Source organism: Natator depressus, chromosome 10 (genome assembly GCF_965152275.1).
Source record: "Natator depressus isolate rNatDep1 chromosome 10, rNatDep2.hap1, whole genome shotgun sequence".
Classification (NCBI taxonomy): Eukaryota; Metazoa; Chordata; order Testudines; family Cheloniidae; genus Natator; species Natator depressus.
Genome location: NC_134243.1, coordinates 64,422,173 through 64,441,812, shown reverse-complemented (window position 1 = coordinate 64,441,812; position 19,640 = coordinate 64,422,173). Strand labels below are relative to the sequence as shown.

The 19,640-nt window shown below is 43.3% G+C and overlaps 1 protein-coding gene across 1 annotated transcript in view; it reads left to right on the top strand.

Annotated features, from left to right (window-relative positions):
• Window positions 1-17,411, top strand: part of LOC141994543 (NAD(P) transhydrogenase, mitochondrial-like) — a 67,280-nt gene extending 49,869 nt beyond the window's left edge. The window contains exons 16-22 of the mRNA XM_074964781.1: window positions 641-801; window positions 1,407-1,586; window positions 2,565-2,724; window positions 6,498-6,579; window positions 7,822-7,940; window positions 14,504-14,619; window positions 17,085-17,411. Of these exons, the coding sequence (XP_074820882.1) occupies window positions 641-801; window positions 1,407-1,586; window positions 2,565-2,724; window positions 6,498-6,579; window positions 7,822-7,940; window positions 14,504-14,619; window positions 17,085-17,237 (971 nt within the window). The 3' untranslated portion in view covers window positions 17,238-17,411. The remainder of the gene's footprint in view (window positions 1-640; window positions 802-1,406; window positions 1,587-2,564; window positions 2,725-6,497; window positions 6,580-7,821; window positions 7,941-14,503; window positions 14,620-17,084) is intronic.
• Window positions 17,412-19,640: the final 2,229 nt, after the last annotated feature.

Sequence of the window (19,640 nt, the reverse complement as noted above, 5' to 3'; positions counted from 1 at the left end):
CTACAGGGGAAGCTGCTCTGGTGCTGTGTGCTGCATCCCATTTCATATACTGATAGGAATGACCTCAAGGGAGTATGAAAAATCCTGATGTCATTGTTTGGGGAAGCAGTCTGATGGCAGGATCTCTCTTGGCTGACATTTAGGGACAAACAGGCTTCCTTGGCTCACAGCTGAAATGAGAAACTGTGTTGCCAGCCAGGGAGCTGAAGAGGCTTGGGTAAAACCAGGTATTGGTGCAAGTGAACTGCTCTCCCAGAAAACTGATAATTGAGAGGAACCCCCATCCTCAAAGACTGTTGACCAGGCAGACCCCTCAATGGCAGAGACAGGATAGCCAATAGGGCTGGAGGGTTGCCCAAAGGCTGTACACTAGTATGTGGGAAAAGACCAGCTCCTGGGAGCTGAGAGTTGAAGAGGAGCTGCTGGGAGGTAGGGAGCTCCAAACAACTGTTCCTCTGCCTTGTGTCTCCAATGGGCCAAATTTTCCTTCAGATAAATTGAGCCACTGTGGAACCAGCATCTTTGGGCTTCTGATTCTGTCCCTGCTCTTATACCTTCTTTGGGGTTCCTATACTTTAACATTAAAAATGTTTATATAATAAAATGGCTGAAGTGTTAACACCTTAGTGTTTCATTCCAGGTTTATTGAACTCAGCGCCGCTCCTTCTACCTGGTCGCCATTACTTGAATGGTGGGTTGCTGGCAGCGTCAGTGGGTGGTATGGGGCTGTTTATGCTGGACCCAAGCTACACTACCGGCATGGCCTGTCTTCTTGGTGTTTCAGGACTTTCCTCAATCATGGTAAGAACACAAGAAAGCACTCTCTGAATCCTTTCAATGCAAACAAAGGAAATATAAAGTTCTTGCATTTCACTGCAGCTCCTGCTGAATGCCAGAAAATCAGCTGAAAAATTTGGTGTAATTGCAAGGACTCCTCAAAGCACTATGCAAAATGTTTATGGTGCCCTATAGAAATTCCATAACAAATCACTGCAGGATCCCACAAACTATAGTGCAGGGATCCAAAACATTTTAGCTAAGAGCAGTTCAGTAAAACAAGCTATTGTTTGTCTAGTCAGATGTATATGTAATCCTATACTATAAACCACTGCTATAGATATGACCTGGTTTTGGAAAGAAGTTTTGGAAAGAGAGTAAGTGTCCAATCCTGTGAGATGCTGAGTGGGTTCAACTCCTATTGTGTAAATGAGAATTCTGAGTGCTCAGCTTCTCAGAGAATCAGACCCATTATGTATAACAGATAATCATGAAATAGCCAAGTTCTTGTACTCAGGTATTTGATGGTTTGTTTGTTCTGTTTTTTAATTAACATGTTAGTAATAATGTCATTCTTTAAAAGTGAGTTTCCTTTAGTTTTTCTTTCCATGGTGTATATTAAATTGCAGGGAGTCACACTTACTGCAGCTATCGGTGGTGCAGATATGCCTGTGGTCATCACTGTATTGAACAGCTATTCTGGATGGGCTTTGTGTGCAGAAGGATTCCTTCTTGATAACAACCTGATGACAATTGTTGGTGCCTTGATTGGGTCCTCTGGAGCGATTCTCTCTTACATCATGTGTGTGGTAAGATGGCAACATATGTACTTGGGCTAACATGCTGACTTTGGTGAAACAAGTCTGGAGCTTCTACTGTGGGAACTTTTTAAAAAGAGAAACTGTAGAAGACTGGATGGCCCAAGGGATCGATTGCCAGTTTAAATCCAGTCCAAACTGGTCATAAATAATCAAAAGTTATTGCGGGTCTGATGACTATTTGGTGGGCTTTTAGAATTAGGATGTGATGCAAAGAGCAATTGGTGATCTCACTCCAGTTCCTAGAGGTCTCAGAAACCACTACCACGACTGGCACTCGTATTGGCCTGGATACTAAATTACTCTTGCTGTTAGATGTGACCCTTCCAGGTCAGATTGGTGGGGTTGTAGTGTGGGGAAGCTTGCACTTCAGTTGCCTACACTGTACATATTCTCTGAATAAACAGTCTCTAGCATTGTCAATCCATCATCTAACCTTACTTTCAAAAATGGAATAAGAAGTAGCATGGTTTGCTTTGTCAGTCAGCATTTTGATAAGGACCAAAGAATCTGCAATGAAAAATTTCACCCAGTGACTGGTTTTGAGGAAACATGCTGTTTTATAATGAGCAAGAGGAGAGAAGTTCCTTAAACAAATCAATGCCTTTGTTTCCCTAGAGAAAAATGTTAGAGTGGCTTTGTGAAAAGAAAAATGGTTAGAACATGACTGAAAAACATGAGAATTTCTCAAAGGCACATCTGAAAACCTTTGTTCAAAATGTATGGGTTATATGCCAAGTGGGATACTGTAGCTTTCCAAATAGAATATTGAACTATTGAACCATTGCTGCATCGTCTTCAGAGTCTTGTTAAATTACACTTTAATGAGCTGAACAATAATGCAGCTTGCCTTTCCAATCAAACGACATGAGGATTCCCATCAAATGCACTGTTTATTTTGAGGTTCTCTGAATGTAATCAGAACTATTGCTTCTGACCAATGCACTCACTTCATGTCTTCCCATTCAGGCCATGAATAGGTCTTTGCCAAATGTGATTTTGGGTGGATTTGGTACATCTTCTACGGGTGGAGGGAAACCTATGGAAATTGTTGGAACACATACCGAAGTCGGAATTGACCAAGCCATTGAAATGATAAAGGAAGCTAACTCTGTCATCATTACCCCTGGTAAGAGTTCAGATATTTTCATACGCTTATTGAGAAATGCGCTTGTCAGGATAACTCAGTTACTGCACAACATTCTGCTTAGTTAGTTAAAGGAATGAGCAGAAATTATGACTGATAAAATATCTATGAAAGAATAAGGGAGTCTAGCTAGGAAAGTTAAAGATTCATGTGGGGATTTAAAATTCGATATTCTACACATTGAAAAAGCTTGCTAAACTAGAAGAACTAGAATGAAACAAGAAGATAGTGTAACCTACCTCTCATTGGTATTAAAAAGTCCCAAAGCTGATTGGTTATAAAGCACCAAATACATTACAAGAGCCGTTTAGGAAAAAAGATCCATCTCATCCTCAGGTCTGCATGGACAGAGGGCCTGATTTCACCAGTTTTACACCATTTTCATGACACTGAATTCTCATAGACTCATAGACTTTAAGGTCAGAAGGGACCATCATGATTATCAAGTCTGACCTCCAGCACACTGCAGAACACAGAATCTCACCCACCCACCCCTGAATTCAGTGGATTTACTTCTGATTTACCCTATTGGAAGTGAGATCAGAAGCAGCCCAACCTGTGATGGTTAGACCCTCAAGAATGAATGCCTCACTTTACAGAATAGTAGCTTCTATGGCAGGAGCAGATTTATCATGAACCAAACAGTGTGGTGGTATGGAGCCCCCAACAACCAGAGGGTGCCCAAAATGCAAGACAAATATCCGAGAACCTGCCCCCAAGTCCCGCCTGGCGGCGCAGCAGGGCTCATACAGGCAAGGATGCCTGCATGCCAGGGCCGGTGGCCCCACACCGCTCCCGAAAGCAGCCGGCTGCTGGCACATCTCTGCATGCCTCTGGCGGGGGGGGGGGGGGGGGTGGCAGCTCCATGCACTGCCCCCGCCCCGGGCAGTGCACAGAGACCTGCTGCCCCCCTCTCCCCAAGGGGTGCGCAGAGACATGCCAGCAGCAGGGCTAAGGCGGCTCCCTGCCCACTCTGCCTCTCTCCCTCCATGCCGCTTCGCTCCTGGAAGCGGCCAGCATGTCCCTGCAGCCCGGAGGGGCTAGAGGGTGTCTCTGCAGGCTGTCCATTCCCCAAGTGCCAACTCCACAGCTCCCATTGGCCAGGAACTGCATGGGCGGCACCTGCAGGCAGTGGCGCACGGAGACCCCCTGGTTCCCCCCACCCCGGCCTAGGAGCCTCTGCCGGAGGGGTGTGTGTGCTGGTCGCTTTGGGAGCCAGGCTCCCTGAGGTCTGCGCCAGTCCCCCTGCCCCGGCCCAGAGCCTGCACCCAGCACCGAAACTTCCTCCCAGAACCCACCCCCCGCCCTTCTCCTGCACCCCAATTCCCTGCCCCAATCAAGGTACCTCACTTTATTTTCATTTACTTCCCATTACTTATAGGAGGAAGATGACGAAAAAAAGAATGAAAAACGAGGGGAGGGGGGAGGAGATAAGAGAGAATGTTCTTTTTCTTGGCTGGGTCCCGAGGGGGGCCCCCCCGAAAATGAAGCAGTGCACAGGACCCCACTAACTCTAAATCCGCCACTGTCCTGTGGGCTCTGAAGGGAGTTCTGTCTGTCCTCCTCAGATGAAAAAATAGTGACATGGCAGAGTGCCTCAAAGGTAGAGAGAACTGGGGATACAAACCCCAAGTGTAAAAGCAGACTTGTCCTGAATTGGACTTTGCACTCTCTGGATGGTGCTATTATTATGGGACTAATATTGTGGGATTTTTAGTTACTTGTTACTTCAAGGATTTTACTTTTCCCCAAATACTTATAAAAGAAAAGTAATTTCTAGCTACTAAATTCCTTAAAATTAATAAGCCAGTTCCTGCAGACTTTACTCAGGGTAATCGCCCATTGAATTCAATGGGAGTTTCTGCTAAGAATGGCAACACCTGGCCCATTATGTGGCCAGATGTTAAATCATTTCAAATTTGCTGCAACAACAAAAACCAACCAAACAAAAAAAATAAGTTATACAAAGTTTTAGGCAATTTTTAACTCTGCCAGTGTAATGAACAATAAGTGGCAAACATGTCTTGATATCAGGATGCATTCTTCACTTATCTCATAGCTGCAGGACATCATGTCCAGTGGATTTAAATATGCCATATCAAATTCTTCTTTCATTGCAGTGAACTACAAAAAGTTAGTGTGTTTTATGAATGTGTATTAACAAAAAAAGGCCTCAGTCCCAAGTGTGTAGGGGAAAAAATCCTTGACTAAAATGGCTAATGTGAGTTGGGTTGCCTGCAGGGATTGAATGTTTGTTAGTGCGCCAACCCTCTATTTGGCAGCTCAGCTGGAATCTGAGTTTGGGTGTTGGGCTCAGTCCCTCGCTCTCAGGGCTGCAGAGGTTAGAAATGTTGCACACACCTAGCATTGCACGCAAGCAGCCCCTCTAACTGACCCAGGAGTACAGTTGGCTGGCTCCAGATGCAGCTGCAAGCAGCCCTTCTTAGCCAGATGGATGGCTCATCCTGATGAGGGGCCTCTGTAATGAGAAGGGATAAAGTTGAGGGGAAAGGAAGGGGACTGCCTGAGTGTCCCCCATCCAAATAGGTTGTTTTTAAGAAAAAAATAATTATTCAAAGAATAACAGTAAAGTGATTTTGTAAAATTGGCACTAGAGGTCCCATACATATTGTTTCTCAGGCTCCATATCAAAAATGCTCAGTTTACAAGTTAGAAAATATTTTTTGCCTGAATGACAATCCTGCAAACTCAGCTTGGAAAACCAAAAAGCCGTCTTTCCCACACATCCCCACCAGTAGTATGTCTGGCTGCACAAATGCAACTGTGGCTAATGCAGTTGCATAGACATAGCTGAGGGCTACACTTATATACATTTTAGCAGTATGAACTCTTTGAAAATACTTTCCATTTATAGCCACAATAAGGAAGGCCAGATCCTGCCATGTATTAGGGCACTTCTGCATTGCTCCCTTGGCACAAAGCTAACCTAAACCCAGATGATCTGGTACCTGAAGGATTTCCCCTGCATAGAGAGATGCTTAGGGGATGCAGACCTATTGCTGCAGGTCCTACATCTCTCCTCTACCTGTGACTGTAGCAAAGGGCATGGATGGGGCAAAGAGGTGTGGCTAGGACTTTCCTTCACCATGGCATTCTCCAGCTGCCACTATAGCTCCTTAGAACCCGCAAACCATGCAGGGAGACCAAGCTCGAGCAGATTGCCCCAGGACTGGGCAAGCACAAAGGGAACTTTAAGCCATCTTTTAAACACGTCCCCAAAAGCTGGACCGAAGCCCCCTTATCCAACTGTGCAGGACTGCAGGATAGATGCTGACCATGTTTGTCAATGTTACTGCACAGATACATTTGCTTTCTTATCCTCCAGGAATAAGTGACTTTTATTCAACTCATAAAATTTACTCCTGTAATTGCATTTGTACTGAAATGCCTCTTTCTCCTCCTTTATATTCACACAGAAATAGAATATGGTGGTAGAGTGAGTTAGCTGTAGCCAGGACTCTTAGTTTTTCAATATAATTTACAGTGAAACCTGCACTAAGTGCTACCATTGAATTAAACGACCATATGAAAGTATCCCTTTGCAGTTCAGTTTGACCTTTAACTCTGTGTCATATCCACCAGGCAAATGAGTTTTGTTGGCCCCGTGTGCAGTAACTGTGGTTTCTAATATTCATTAATGCTGAAGACATGCTGGTTAATGGAGTACTATGGGGTGCTTTTTGAGGGATGCTAAGCTTCCTTTGTAGAACACTGACATGTTTTTCATGGTTTAGGTTGGGGTCTTTGTGCAGCCAAGGCCCAGTATCCCATTGCTGACATGGTGAAAATGCTTAATGAACAAGGAAAGAAAGTCAGGTAAGTTGCATATAGTGGGCCAGATCCTCAGCTGGTATAAACTGATATAGCTCCATTGATTTCCAGGGAGCTCAGCTCTGATTTCAGTGGAGCTACGCTGATTTACACCAGCTGAGGATCTGGCTCACAATGTTGTCATTGAAATAGGCCAGGACAAATACTGTACTTACTGTACATCAAACATTAAAAGCAATGATAGAACTTCAATAGGAAATCTTTAATATGTTTAGTATGACGTGGTAATACACCATATACCATGCCATTCAATACTACAGGCTCAATTTTCAAACTTGAGTGCCTTGGTTAGGAGCTCCAATAAACACCTAAGTCCCCAAATAAGCTAACTGATATTTCTAAAAATGAGTTGCTCTCTGACATAGCAAATATGGGTGGGATTTTCAAAAACATGAAAGCAAATTAGAAACACAAATTCCCTGTGGGGGGAAAAAAAATCTCTGCCCACATTAATCAGGAAAACATCTGTGCTGGAAGTCTGCTAGCAGCAAACAGAGCATGAATATGATCTCAGCATTGACAGAGCTCAGGTCTGCCATAGCATTCAGTTGGGAAGTCCAGGCCTATGAATATTTGAGTAGCCTCTGGAATTCAGACGTTCATTTTCTTAATATTTGACAAGAATATTAGGTGTTTTAATTCTTGCATCAAATTCTTGGAAAAGTCTTTTTTTTTCCCCAGCAGTGGGGGTTTTTTTGTTTGTTTTTTTGTTTTTTGCAAGTGCATATTAAGAGTATGTATCAATAAGCCACCTCTGCATTAGAAAATGGACTGAATCCTTATCCACATATCTGTTCAAAGTGTTATTTCATTTGTCCTAGGCTCTAATCCCACTCTTGTGTGGCATATACACACACTGTATGTGACATACAGTCTTCACGAGTGATTTAGATTCTGGGGTATGGCTTAAGTGTTAAATGAAATCACCAAATAACATGCCATGACTACATAGTTAATTTTTAACCAGCAGGGTGCCCGATGTGAAAGGAGTTCTGTAAGTGTTTCAATTTTCCCTTTCTGGTAGTGATTACAAACATATACATTAATTGCTCTTTCCCAAGTAGCAGTTTCATGACCAGTATTTTATAGCTCGCTCTCTCTGCATCTGGTTCAGGTATATGAAGCACTGGAACTGGACTGCTTCCACATGTGTAGGATTGCTGACATTTATCAGTCAGCATTTATTAGTTCAGCATGACTTGGTTTCTTTGCTTTCTTGGTTTCCAGGTTTGGCATCCATCCTGTAGCAGGCCGTATGCCAGGACAACTGAATGTACTATTGGCAGAAGCCGGTGTACCTTATGATGTTGTATTAGAAATGGATGAGATAAATGAAGATTTCCCAGGTAAGGGATGAAAAATGATGTCTTAGATTCAAACCATTCTAAATATTTTAAATTTATTTTCTGCTTTTAGTTAGGCCAAATAACTATAATTTTATTGCCAGGCAGTATTTTGGTAGGTGGAAGGGTTGACAGTAATGCTTTTTAAAGACCAGAATCAAGACTAGATAAGACCAAAGGTTTGTCTGACTCATATAAAAGCCAAGCTATGTCTGACATTACTTAATGGATAATCATAATAGCCACTAGGGTTTTGCTGTAGAGTGAGCAAAATATATGACTTTTTAAATCAAATATGTGTCTGTATTGTGTCAGTGATAAGGGTATCAGGAAAGGCAACCATGTGATATTCTGAATACTGGACAAACAGATGTATGGTGGGAGTTTAAAGTTAGTTTCTCTGATCCCAGTTCAGTCAATGGGAGTTGTAGCAGTGACTTTTATGGGAGAAGAGTTATGGCAAAAATGAGTCCTTTTTGAAAATCCACCCTCATGTCAGGTGGGTGGAGCTCTGTGGAATTACAGGTTATCGGGTCCCCTCTCACTTTTTGCTCTTGTTGTTTGTGGTTTTATGAGGGTATTTGAGTAGTTTAATGTTTTGTTACTATTTGATACCGTAGTGATTATGAAAGATCATCACTCGGAGTGCCCTGGGAAGAGACTGCTTATATATAGGATCATTTGTATTATTTAATAGTGGTGTATTATTAATTTGTATCACTGCTACCGTTATTGTGAGTGGAGTATAAGTGAGCAGGCAGCTGCTCTGCAAGATTCAATTTCCTTGTAGGACACTCATGCTTCTCAAATATCTGGTAGAATCTTCCTTTGGATTCGCTGAAGTTTGGGGTGAGGAGGTGGAAATTACTGCCCCTTGCATATACCAGGCCCCCTAAATCCCAGGGGAGGGAATATTCACCAGGAGGGAGGGCTGCTGCCAGTTTTGGTACCACTTCCCTTCTTCGGGAAGGGGAGGGGACAGACAAAGCAGAAAAATGAAGCAATGAGGCACTGAAAGGTACAGAAAGTCCATAATTCATGGAGAGCTTGGTTTTCTAGACAGGGCATGTAGCCGAATGACACACATTGCTCAGATGGAAGAGCAGACTACCTCCGGGGGGCAGAAGCTTTGCACAAGTACTTTGGTGACCTGGCAGCTAAAGAGTGGATAATGTTTCAGAGACGAGGGATTTCAGACAAACTTGAAAAGATTTGGTCCAACTTTTTTGAGAGCTTTGATTAATTCCTAGTGGATGGAAACTGAAATGTCACTCTCCTTTCTCCTTCCTGCCCTCCTTCCTTCCTTTCCCTCCCTTTCCATGTTCTTTTTGCCTTTTTGTTTTTTGTTCTGCCCTATTTTGGCTGGGGCATGTGGGGAAGGATCAGTAAAATAAAGTGCCTATTCCCCATCACAGACAAGAAATGATGCCTCTGAAAAGAAAACTAAGGCATCCAGAAGTAGCAAGAGTGTTAGCGAGGCAAAAGTCCCTTAACTTAAGGTAGGAAAGTAAAAGGGAAGGGAGCTATAGTCTCTTTTGCGTGGCAGTGTAGTGTTTCTAGTTTAGACTGCATCTATCTTTCATGGTTTTCCAGGGCTACCTCCCTCCCACTTCTGTTACAGAATTAAAAGCCTCTGGCACATTAGGGTCAGATTGTGGCTGCTCTTGCTTAGGGTTGCCAGTTGTCCGGTTTTTGACCGGAACACCCGGTCGTAAAGGGACCCTGGCGGCGCTGGTCAGCACTGCTGACCAGGCCATTAAAAGTCCAGTCGGTGGCGCAGCAGGGCTAAGGCCTTGGCTCTGCACAGCTCCTGGAAGCAGTGGCACGTTCCCCCTCTGGCTCCTATGCATAGAGCAGCCAGAGGACTTCGTGCGCTGCCCCAAGCACCAGCTTTGTGGCTCCCAGGGGTGTCGCCTGCAAATGGCACAGCACACAGAACGGCCTGGCCGTGTTTCCGTGTAGGAGCTGGAGGGGGGACATGCCACTGCTTCTGGGAGCAGCTTGAGGTAAGCACTGCCCGGAACCCACCTGACCCCCTCCCATGACCCAACCCCCTGCCCCAACCCTGATCCCCCTCCTGCCCTCCAAACTCCTTGGTCCCAGCCCAAAGAACCCTCCTACACCCCAAATCCCTCATCCCCAGCCCCACCCCAGAGCCCAAACCACCAGCCGGAGCCCCCCCCTGCAGTCCAACCCCCTGCCCCCGCCCTGATCCCCCTCCTGCCCTCCAACCCCTCGGTCCTAGCCCAGAGCACCCTCCTGTACCCCAAAGCCCTCATCCCCAGCACCACCCCAGAGCCCACACCCCCAGCCGGAGCTCCCAACCCCCTTCCCCAGCTTGATCTCTCTCCCACCCTCTGAACTCCTCAGTCCCAGCCTGGAGCACCCTCCTACACCCCAAACCCCTCAGCCCCACCCCAGAGCCTTCACCCCCAGCCAGAGCCGTCAACCCCCCCCACTCCCCTGCACTCCAGCCCCCTTCCCCAGCCTGGAGTCCCCTCAGTCCCAGCCCAGAGCACCCTCCTGCATCCCAAATCCCTCATCCCCAGCCCCACCCCAGCGCCTGCACCCCCTCCCACGCCCCAACCCCCAAGCCAGCCTAGTGAAAATGAGCGTGTGAGGGTGGGGAGAGCGAGTGACAGAGGCAGGGAGGATGGAGTGAGCGGGGGTGGGGCCTCGGAGAAGGGGCAGGGCAGGGGGACGGGGCAAGGGTGTTCGGTTTTGTGCGAGTATAAAGTTGGCAATGCTAGCACGGATATGTAAAACAGGAAAGATGCAGGTAGCTCCTCCCCCTTGCATACGCATGTGACAGGCAGACTGAGTACAAATGCCCACTTGGCCTGATTGTAAGCGGCTTTAAAGCCCTGAGCACACAACATCAGCATCCCCCACAAGCATTCTACTTGCTTCATCAGCATTAGAGGGTAAGAGGAGATCCCACTGCCAGCTACTCAAAGTGGTTTTTGATGCTCTGACATCACCATCAGGTAACGTTTTATGACTGTGCAATTCATGGATCACAGCGTTGGACACACTGCTACCTCTGGGTGTGTTGAAAAGAAAGCGAACTGACGTCACTTCCATGAATTAGCAGCTTATCCCTGTCAAACTGCTGCTCCAGCAATGCTTCAAGGTAAAACAACTCCAGGCGGTTTAGAAAAAAGCTGTGACAGGAGGCAATAGTGAAGTTATGCATGGAGAGATGAAAGGAAGGGAAAGAATATTTTCAAAATTAGATCCTTACATTGTACAGAAGTGAATAAAGAGTTTGAGCTACAACTCCATCTTGGAATTCTGGTGGTCACATAAATCACTTGACATGCAACGGGAACACTCCCCTAATTTCAACCTCTCCATGCCCTGATAATAACAATAAAAAAAGCCTAGATGCAAAAAGAATAGGTGTCATAAAAATAATGGTAGTATCTGATAGTCTGTACCACAATTGATTGATCTTGAAATATGACAACTGCCATTGGTGCTGTAGTCAACAGCCCATGTGTACCAAGGTAATCTATGAGTATGACACTTGGGGACTATTTTATTGATGGTTTTGTACAACAGACATGCTGTCTCCCCACCGGCTATCAGTAAACTACACCACGGACAATCAGAGAGGTAGACATCTAAATCCTATTGACCGCGCCAGTCAACAATGGATTGTGGAAGCAATTTTAGCAGCACAAAATTAAAGGCTGTTTTTAAACATTTATTCAAATGCTGCTTTTAAATAATTATTTGAATCCCAATTATAGTCCAGTACAACTAGGGTTAATTACAGAGCAATTATTGCCTTCAGAATTATCCCTCCATTGATTAGCCCTCCATTGAACAAGCAATTGTAACTATAGAAGCAATAGAAAAGGAGTACTTGTGGCACCTTAGAGACTAACAAATTTATTTGAGCATAAGCTTCCGTGAGCTACAGGCTCACTTCATCGGATGCATTCAGTGGAAAATACAGTGGGGAGATTTATATACATAGAGAACATGAAACAATGGGTGTTACCATACACACTGTAACGAGAGTGATCACTTAAGGTGAGCTATTACCAGCAGGAGAGCCGGGGGGGGGGGAGGGGGGAGGAACCTTTTGTAGTGATAATCAAGGTGGGCCATTTCGAGCAGTTGACAAGAACGTCTGAGGAACGGCGGGGGGGGGAGGGAATAGTTTTACTTTGTGTAGTGACTCATCCACTCCCAGTCTCTATTCAAGCCTAAGTTAATTGTATCCAGTTTGCAAATTAATTCCAATTCAGCAGTCTCTCGTTGGAGTCTGGTTTTGAAGTTTTTTTGTTGAAGAATTGCAACTTTTAGGTCTGTAATTGAGTGACAAAAGAGATTGAAGTGTTCTCCATCTGGTTTTTGAATGTTATAATTCTTGACGTCTGATTTGTGTCCATTTATTCTTTTACGTAGAGACTGTCCAGTTTGACCAATGTACATGGCAGAGGGGCATTGCTGGCACATGATGGCATAGATCACATTGGTAGATGTGCAGGTGAACGAGCCTCTGATAGTGTGGCTGATGTGATTAGGCCCTATGATGGTGTCCCCTGAATAGATATGTGGACACAGTTGGCAACGGGCTTTGTTGCAAGGATAGGTTCCTGGGTTAGTGGTTCTGTTGTGTGGTGTGTGGTTGCTGGTGAGTATTTGCCTCAGGTTGGGGGGCTGTCTGTAGGCAAGGACTGGCCTGTCTCCCAAGATCTGTGAGAGTGATGGGTTGACCTTCAGGATAGGTTGTAGATCCTTGATGATGCGTTGGAGAGGTTTTAGTTGGGGGCTGAAGGTGATGGTTAGTGGCGTTTTGTTATTTTCTTTGTTGGGCCTGTCCTGTAGTAGGTGACTTCTGGGAACTCTTCTGGCTCTGTCAATCTGTTTCTTCACTTCCGCAGGTGGGTATTGTAGTTGTAAGAGTGCTTGATAGAGATCTTGTAGGTGTTTGTCTCTGTCTGAGGAGTTGGAGCAAATGCGGTTGTATCGCAGAGCTTGGCTGTAGACAATGGATCGTGTGGTGTGGTCTGGATGAAAGCAATGTGTCTCCTCAGTGGCTTTTGGTGAAAGTATGTTAAAGGCCCACTTAAGCAAAAGTCCATCTGGCTTCTATGTCACACAACCCCCAAAATCCACTTGTCACAAAAGCCAGATGAACTATTTTTCCCTGAATCAAGACTTTAGTAAATATATAACAGGGGAACTAAACGTCAGAAGGCCAAATTCTGAGCTCACTTACACAGGTACAAATTGAGAATAATTTATTTGCCATTAGTGCAGTTACCCTGGATTTGCACCATGTAACTGACCAGACTGGCCCAGAGCTTTTCAGAAATGATTTACTAATCAAGGGACCAGCTTTGCCATCTTAACTCAAATGGAATCAATTGGACTATTTGCAGTGTTAGGCCCTGATCCTACAATGGACTGTGTATCAGCAGAGGACTGCTCGCATGCAGAGATGTGGGCCTGATTACGATTCAGAATAGAGTTTTTGTAGAATTCAGCTTCAGGTGAATGATGTTGAAATAAAATATGCCATAATACAATGAAGATATTTCTTAGGGTCTACATGTGTACTCTATTTGGTGACCTCACACGAGCCTTGCAGAAGACTCTGTACATTAAGATTTAGGCATATTGTCTCTCATGGTATCTCGTAGGGTTGGAAGAGACCTCAGGAGGTCTGGTCTAGTCCAATCCCCTGCTCAAAGCAGGACCTACACCAATTAAAATCATCCCAGCCAGGGCTTTGTCAAACCGGGCCTTAAAAACCTCTAAGGACGGAGATTCCACCTCCTCCATAGGTAACCCATTCCAGTGCTTCACCACCTTCCTAGTGAAATAGTGTTTCCTAATATCCAACCTAGACCTCCCCTACTGGAACTTGAGACCATTGCTTCTTGTTCTGTCATCTGCCACCACTGAGAACAGCCTAGCTCCATCCTCTTTGGAACCCCCCCTTCAGGTAGTTGAAGGCTGCTATCAAATCCTCCCTCCCTTTTCTCTTCTTCAGACTAAATAAGCCCAGTTCCCTCAGCCTCTCCTCATAAGTCATGTGCCCCAGCACCCTAATCATTTTTGTTGCCCTCCGCTGGACTCTCCAATTTGTCCACATCCCTTCTGTAGTGGGGGGGGGACCAAAGCTGGATGCACCAGTGCCAAATAAAGGGGAATAATCACTTTCCACAATCTGCTGGCAATGCTCCTACTAATACAGCCCAATATGCCGTTGGCCTTCTTAGCAACAAAGGCACACTGCTGACTCATATCCAGCTTCTCATCCACTGTAATCCCCAGGTCCTTTTCTGCAGAACTGCTGCTTAGCTAATCGGTCCCCAGCCTGTAGCGGTGCATGGTTATAATAGTTTTCATTAGCCCATGTATCTGCCAAGATTCAGTTCTGGGTTTGACACAAATGGATGGGCCTAACTTATTTTCATTTAGAATAAACAGTGAACTATGAACATTTAATGAATGTTTGATTTGTGTGTTTTGGTGTCGCTGTGATAAAGGAAAGGCAGCTGCAACTTCCAAAACATTTGTAACATATTTCTATTCTGTCTCAGAAACGGACTTGGCTCTGGTCATTGGTGCAAATGACACAGTAAACTCTGCAGCACAGGAAGATCCCAATTCTATTATTGCTGGCATGCCTGTATTGGAGGTCTGGAAAGCTAAGCAGGTACTTAAAAACAATCAAAGTTGACTGGAGTCTGCACAGTATATGTTTATGGAATGTATCTCTGTTTCTCAGGAGACATGCCGACTTGCACTAAAGACAAAGAAAGATTGTTTGTTTTTAATACACATGCAAGGAGTATGCACATAGGTGCATCTGTCTAACAGTATGCGGCAGATACACAAGAAGGGACCCCAACTCTGCAGTCAATTTGGTATGGAATTCCCAGTCATTTCAACAGGAGGGTCCCCATGACAAGCAGTTATAGGGTTAAGCTTACAGTGAAATGCTTGATTCGACAAGTTATGCCCTGTCCTGCTCTCACTGATGCCAATGGGAGTTTTGTCATTGACTTTAAAAAGAGCAGGATTGGTTCCTGGATTATATAGCATTTAAAAGGCATTTCTTTTTAATGGATTTTGCTTTTAAAATTTAGAATGAGGCAAAGTACACTTTATTAGTGTTCCAAATCTTCTTACAAAGAGCTGTGTTTCACTGTACTCCCCAAAAGCTAAAAATCTATTGTTGAATAAATTACTCACAAAATAAGTTTTTATATTATTTGACCAGGCCTAGGTATAAGGGGCTGCAGAACTTTGACTCAGTGTATCAGAAGCTTGTGTACATTTGCAAACCCATAGCTTTTCTCTTTCAATTTTCCTCTCTCTGGTCTGCTGTATTCACATACAATGGTGTCGGGTATGTACTTTATATCTACAGTGTCTCTGTTCCCAGTGAACTGTGTGCAGTTTCAGCAAATTCTGTATGGGAGGGAATTTCGGATCGAAAGGTGAAATTCAGGGCAGGTAAAAATGGCAGCACATATCTGACAGATACATCCACAAAGGAAAAGAGCCAGTTTTGAAATTCTACTTTTAATTCATTGCCTTAAATATAACCAATTCTATCTATAAGACAGGTTAACTAACTCATTTTAATTCAAACCTCATGTTCTCAAAAGTGCTATGGTATTGAAAGCCATCAAACTTGTGCAAGTATAGACATTAGCATGAAACACAATCGAAGATGATATAAAAACTGTGTTATGGGGTGTATGGTGAAGATGACGATGGCACTAAATGACAGGCATACAGATGTTAGAATTAAAAGCAACCTCTTAAAACACAGAAACATGTAGACAAGTATATGGGGAAAATTGGGATCTCCATGTTATTCAGCACATGCCAAGCTTGTTTTGTTATGTTTCAGTTAGACAGTATTCCAGCATGTTGTGTTCTCATACAGTAAAGGTTTAGTTCCAGATCTCAGATTGGAATGTTAGAACATTTATGCAGGTAACATTAAGATGCAGTAAATAACTGCATGAAACAAGCAATTTTTAATTGTTGAAATATGCACCTAAAAAGCAAAATGTTAATAACATCTCTGGGTATGAAAGCATCATTTTGATAGGTTTAATGAGATAAATTATAGAAAATATATGTTTGACTTTACTCTGCATCTGTCACATACAGAGTAGTACACACTACATATCTGGCAACAGATTTTGGCCCTTACCCAGAAAATTAACAGTGTTTCAGGTATCACATTACATCATATCCAACATGGATTAATTGTTTAATGAAGTACTATTGCAGTCAAACTGGCTTGTGCTGTGATCATGTTAGATCTCATAAGCAAAGTTGGTCTGGTCAGTACTTGGATAAGATAACTCAAGGGGGCGAAACCCAGCTGCTGTGGAAAAGGAATTCAGTATAGCACTTTTCCCAGTCTCTTGAATCCAGTGCCTAGTGTCTGGGAGCACTGTCATGCTGGAGGTACTGCTTGAGATTTTGCACATCTGATTAGGGGATTTAGCTACCCTCTTCCAATTAATGTTAATGGGAATTTTATGGCTAAATCTTTTAGTCAGCTTTGTGAATCTCAATCAGTGTGCTTTGGCAGTTACATGAAACTGAGGCCCTAACCATTACAGTCATTAAAATACCCAATGGCAATTAGCATAAAGTAGGCAGATTAACATGTCTTGGTCAAGTGCTGATTTGGGTAGTTACATTTTGCCTACCTAATTTCCCCTTGTGCTTTCAGTTGTTTTGAATGCTCTTCATTTGCTTTTCTTAACCGTTCTTTAGTATTTCAGCGTACTACTAAGCAGCTACCGCCTTCCACCCACAGGTGGCTGCAGAGCTGGAGGAGGAGATCCTTGTTCAGTTTCTGTATCAGTTTACTTTTTTAAAACCACAATACAGTCTTTCAGGGTGGAAGGTGGCACACAAATGTGAGGTCTGAGAATAGTTAGATATGGACATGCAAAAGTCAATATAAAATGTATGCCAGTATTGCTGGTATGCAATTTTGATTGAGCCCATGCATTTAATACATGTCAAAATTTTATAATATAGTAACATGTTATTTTAAAAACTGTTACTTTAACTACATCCTCCATGAGCACATGCTGAAAGTTTTTATTTCATTTAATTCTTTCATGCTGCTATTTTTTTCCCCAGGTCATCGTCATGAAGCGTACACTGGGAGTTGGGTATGCTGCAGTTGACAATCCCATTTTTTACAAACCTAACACTTCAATGCTGCTTGGGGATGCAAAGAAAACATGTGATGCTTTACAAGGCAAGATTAGGGAAATGTATTATACTCATTAACACTGATATTCAGAATTGTAAAAGGGTACTAGATATAATTTATATATTTCAGTAAATAGTTTGGAGGCATATCCAGCACCTTATTTATATACAACCATTTCAAAAATAAAAGAGCATCCAAACATAACAAATTAGCTCTTAGACTGATTGGTGATTTATGTGCCTTAGTCCTTACAAATGTAAGTCCCTGTATTTAATAATAATAATAAAAACACTTTTGCGCTATTGGTGTTGCAGATTAATTATTTCTCTAATCTTGCAGCCTCATTTATAGCACTTTTATTTTCTCTCTGTCTTCTCTTTATGCTCAGTGAGATGGAGAAATTATTGCAGAAAAGTTTTGGTTTATCCTCCTACTAATGAATAGATCCTTGGTGCAAAACAATGCTTTGTAATAGAATAAATGTGAACCTCAGTATAGCACCAGGAAGATTAACATATTTGCTTTATTTTTTAAATGACATTATTGTGTAGAGGAAGTATTTACTGCTCCTTTACACATCCTGGTAAGAACCAGGATGAGTACTGGCATATAGCATCATAGGCTGAGATTCACTTCACACATACACAGCCAGAGTAATCTGCCATTGTTTGGGGCAAGGGTTCCTGGAGTTAGCGATGTAGCCTTCCATGCCTGCTACTCCAGTCTACAGTTCATCCATTGCTCTTTCGTGGGTCATTCCATTCCTGGATGTGCAGATCCTGAAGATTCTCACTTTGCCCGCTCTCACTGCCCTCTTCCATGCTGGGCTATTACAAAGACCACCTCAGTGATGTAAGGACGTGCTGAGATACCCTACCCAACTATTCTGCTGGCAGACTCCCCCCCCCTTACATGGATACCTAAATTAGTCAGAGGGACTTACGTCTTCTGAATCCGGGTGAACATCATCCATGCTCTCTTCATTCTACAAATGATTCCAGTCCTAACTGGAATGAAGGCAGGCCGGATGCCCAAGCTAATAGCAGCAGCAGCAGCACAAAGCGGGATTCATACTATTAACGTGGCAACCAAACTACAGATTTCTAGGCGAAGTGAATTAACAGCTGTCTATGCAGGTGAAATCATTGAGGTCAAGGCAAGCATGGGTGCATAATTATACCGCTGGACGTGCAGTGTGTATGGCAGTCAGATTTAGATGGGCTCCAAAATGTGCATAAGATGCATATTGATTTTCTTAGGAAATATCTATCAAACCTACATGCTGCCAGCTGCTATTCTGTAAAGTAAAAAAGCAGATGAACTGGAAATGTAGATCAGAAGCCTCTTGCCAGAGCTATTTATGTGACTATCCCAACACAAAAATGCTTTTCCTCATGTGCTTCTCTAAACTGGTGACAAATCCAGTTCTAAAACTGATTTAAGGTTTTAGTGCTAACTTTTAAAGCCTTATTTGTGCTGAGTATGGCTAGCTTGGAGAGCACCACTTTCTTCAATAGCCACCGTGGTGTGATCAGCAGGAGGCTATGACTGAACCCAGCATGAAGCTTTTGGTGGCTGGGCATTCTCGGTCACAGTCCTCTGACGGTGCAATTCCTTCTTAATCAAAGAGTACGGTGGGGACAGAGGCTCAGAGGATCCATAAAGTAGTAGGTACCTATTTTATAAGTGGGGAAAGTGAGGCACAGAGTCATATAGCATCAGGGATAGAGCTGGTACTAGAACCCAGATAAATTGGTGTGACACTTTCTGTTCTGGCCACTATGCTATGGGGCCTCTCTGGGCACTCCACAGTGACAGTGGCAAGCTGAAGTGTCAGTAAGAAAACTATAGTTGGGATAAGCTAATTATAGCGGGCTGGTAGCAACACTATTATTGAGTTTGAATCAGGGTTTCCATTTTAAAACAGTCTACACAATGCCTGTGCTTTCAGATCCAAATGCTGATTGTATTTTATGAACTGCTTGAATTTTCTATGGCAGTTTATGGTGAAAAAAAGGTTAGTTGCGAGTGGTTTTTTCTAAAGAAAGTACCATGTGACTAATTTTTCTTTAGATTCCTTTTTAAAATGCTCTAGAACAGTCTGAGATATGAAAATAAATGGATCATTCTTTGCAATGAGTAGCCTGGATGAACGGGTGCTAAAAATTGCAATCTACTTTATGTGAACAGTTACTGAAGTTTAAAACATGACTTCCTGAATGTCAATGATGATACAGTGTTATCAATCAAAGGCAACATTGTTACTAATGACAAAGGAGCATAGAAGTTACATTAAACAATGCAATGTCACTGAAGACAAACAATTATAATAAATAATAACAATAATTTAGGGGTTATGTCAACACATTGCCAGAGACTGTCACACACAGCCTTAATGGTGACCTCATCCTCTCTTGTAACAGCAGAACACCCCATCTCATGGTCACATAGGCCATTCAATGGAAAAGTTGTTATGCTTT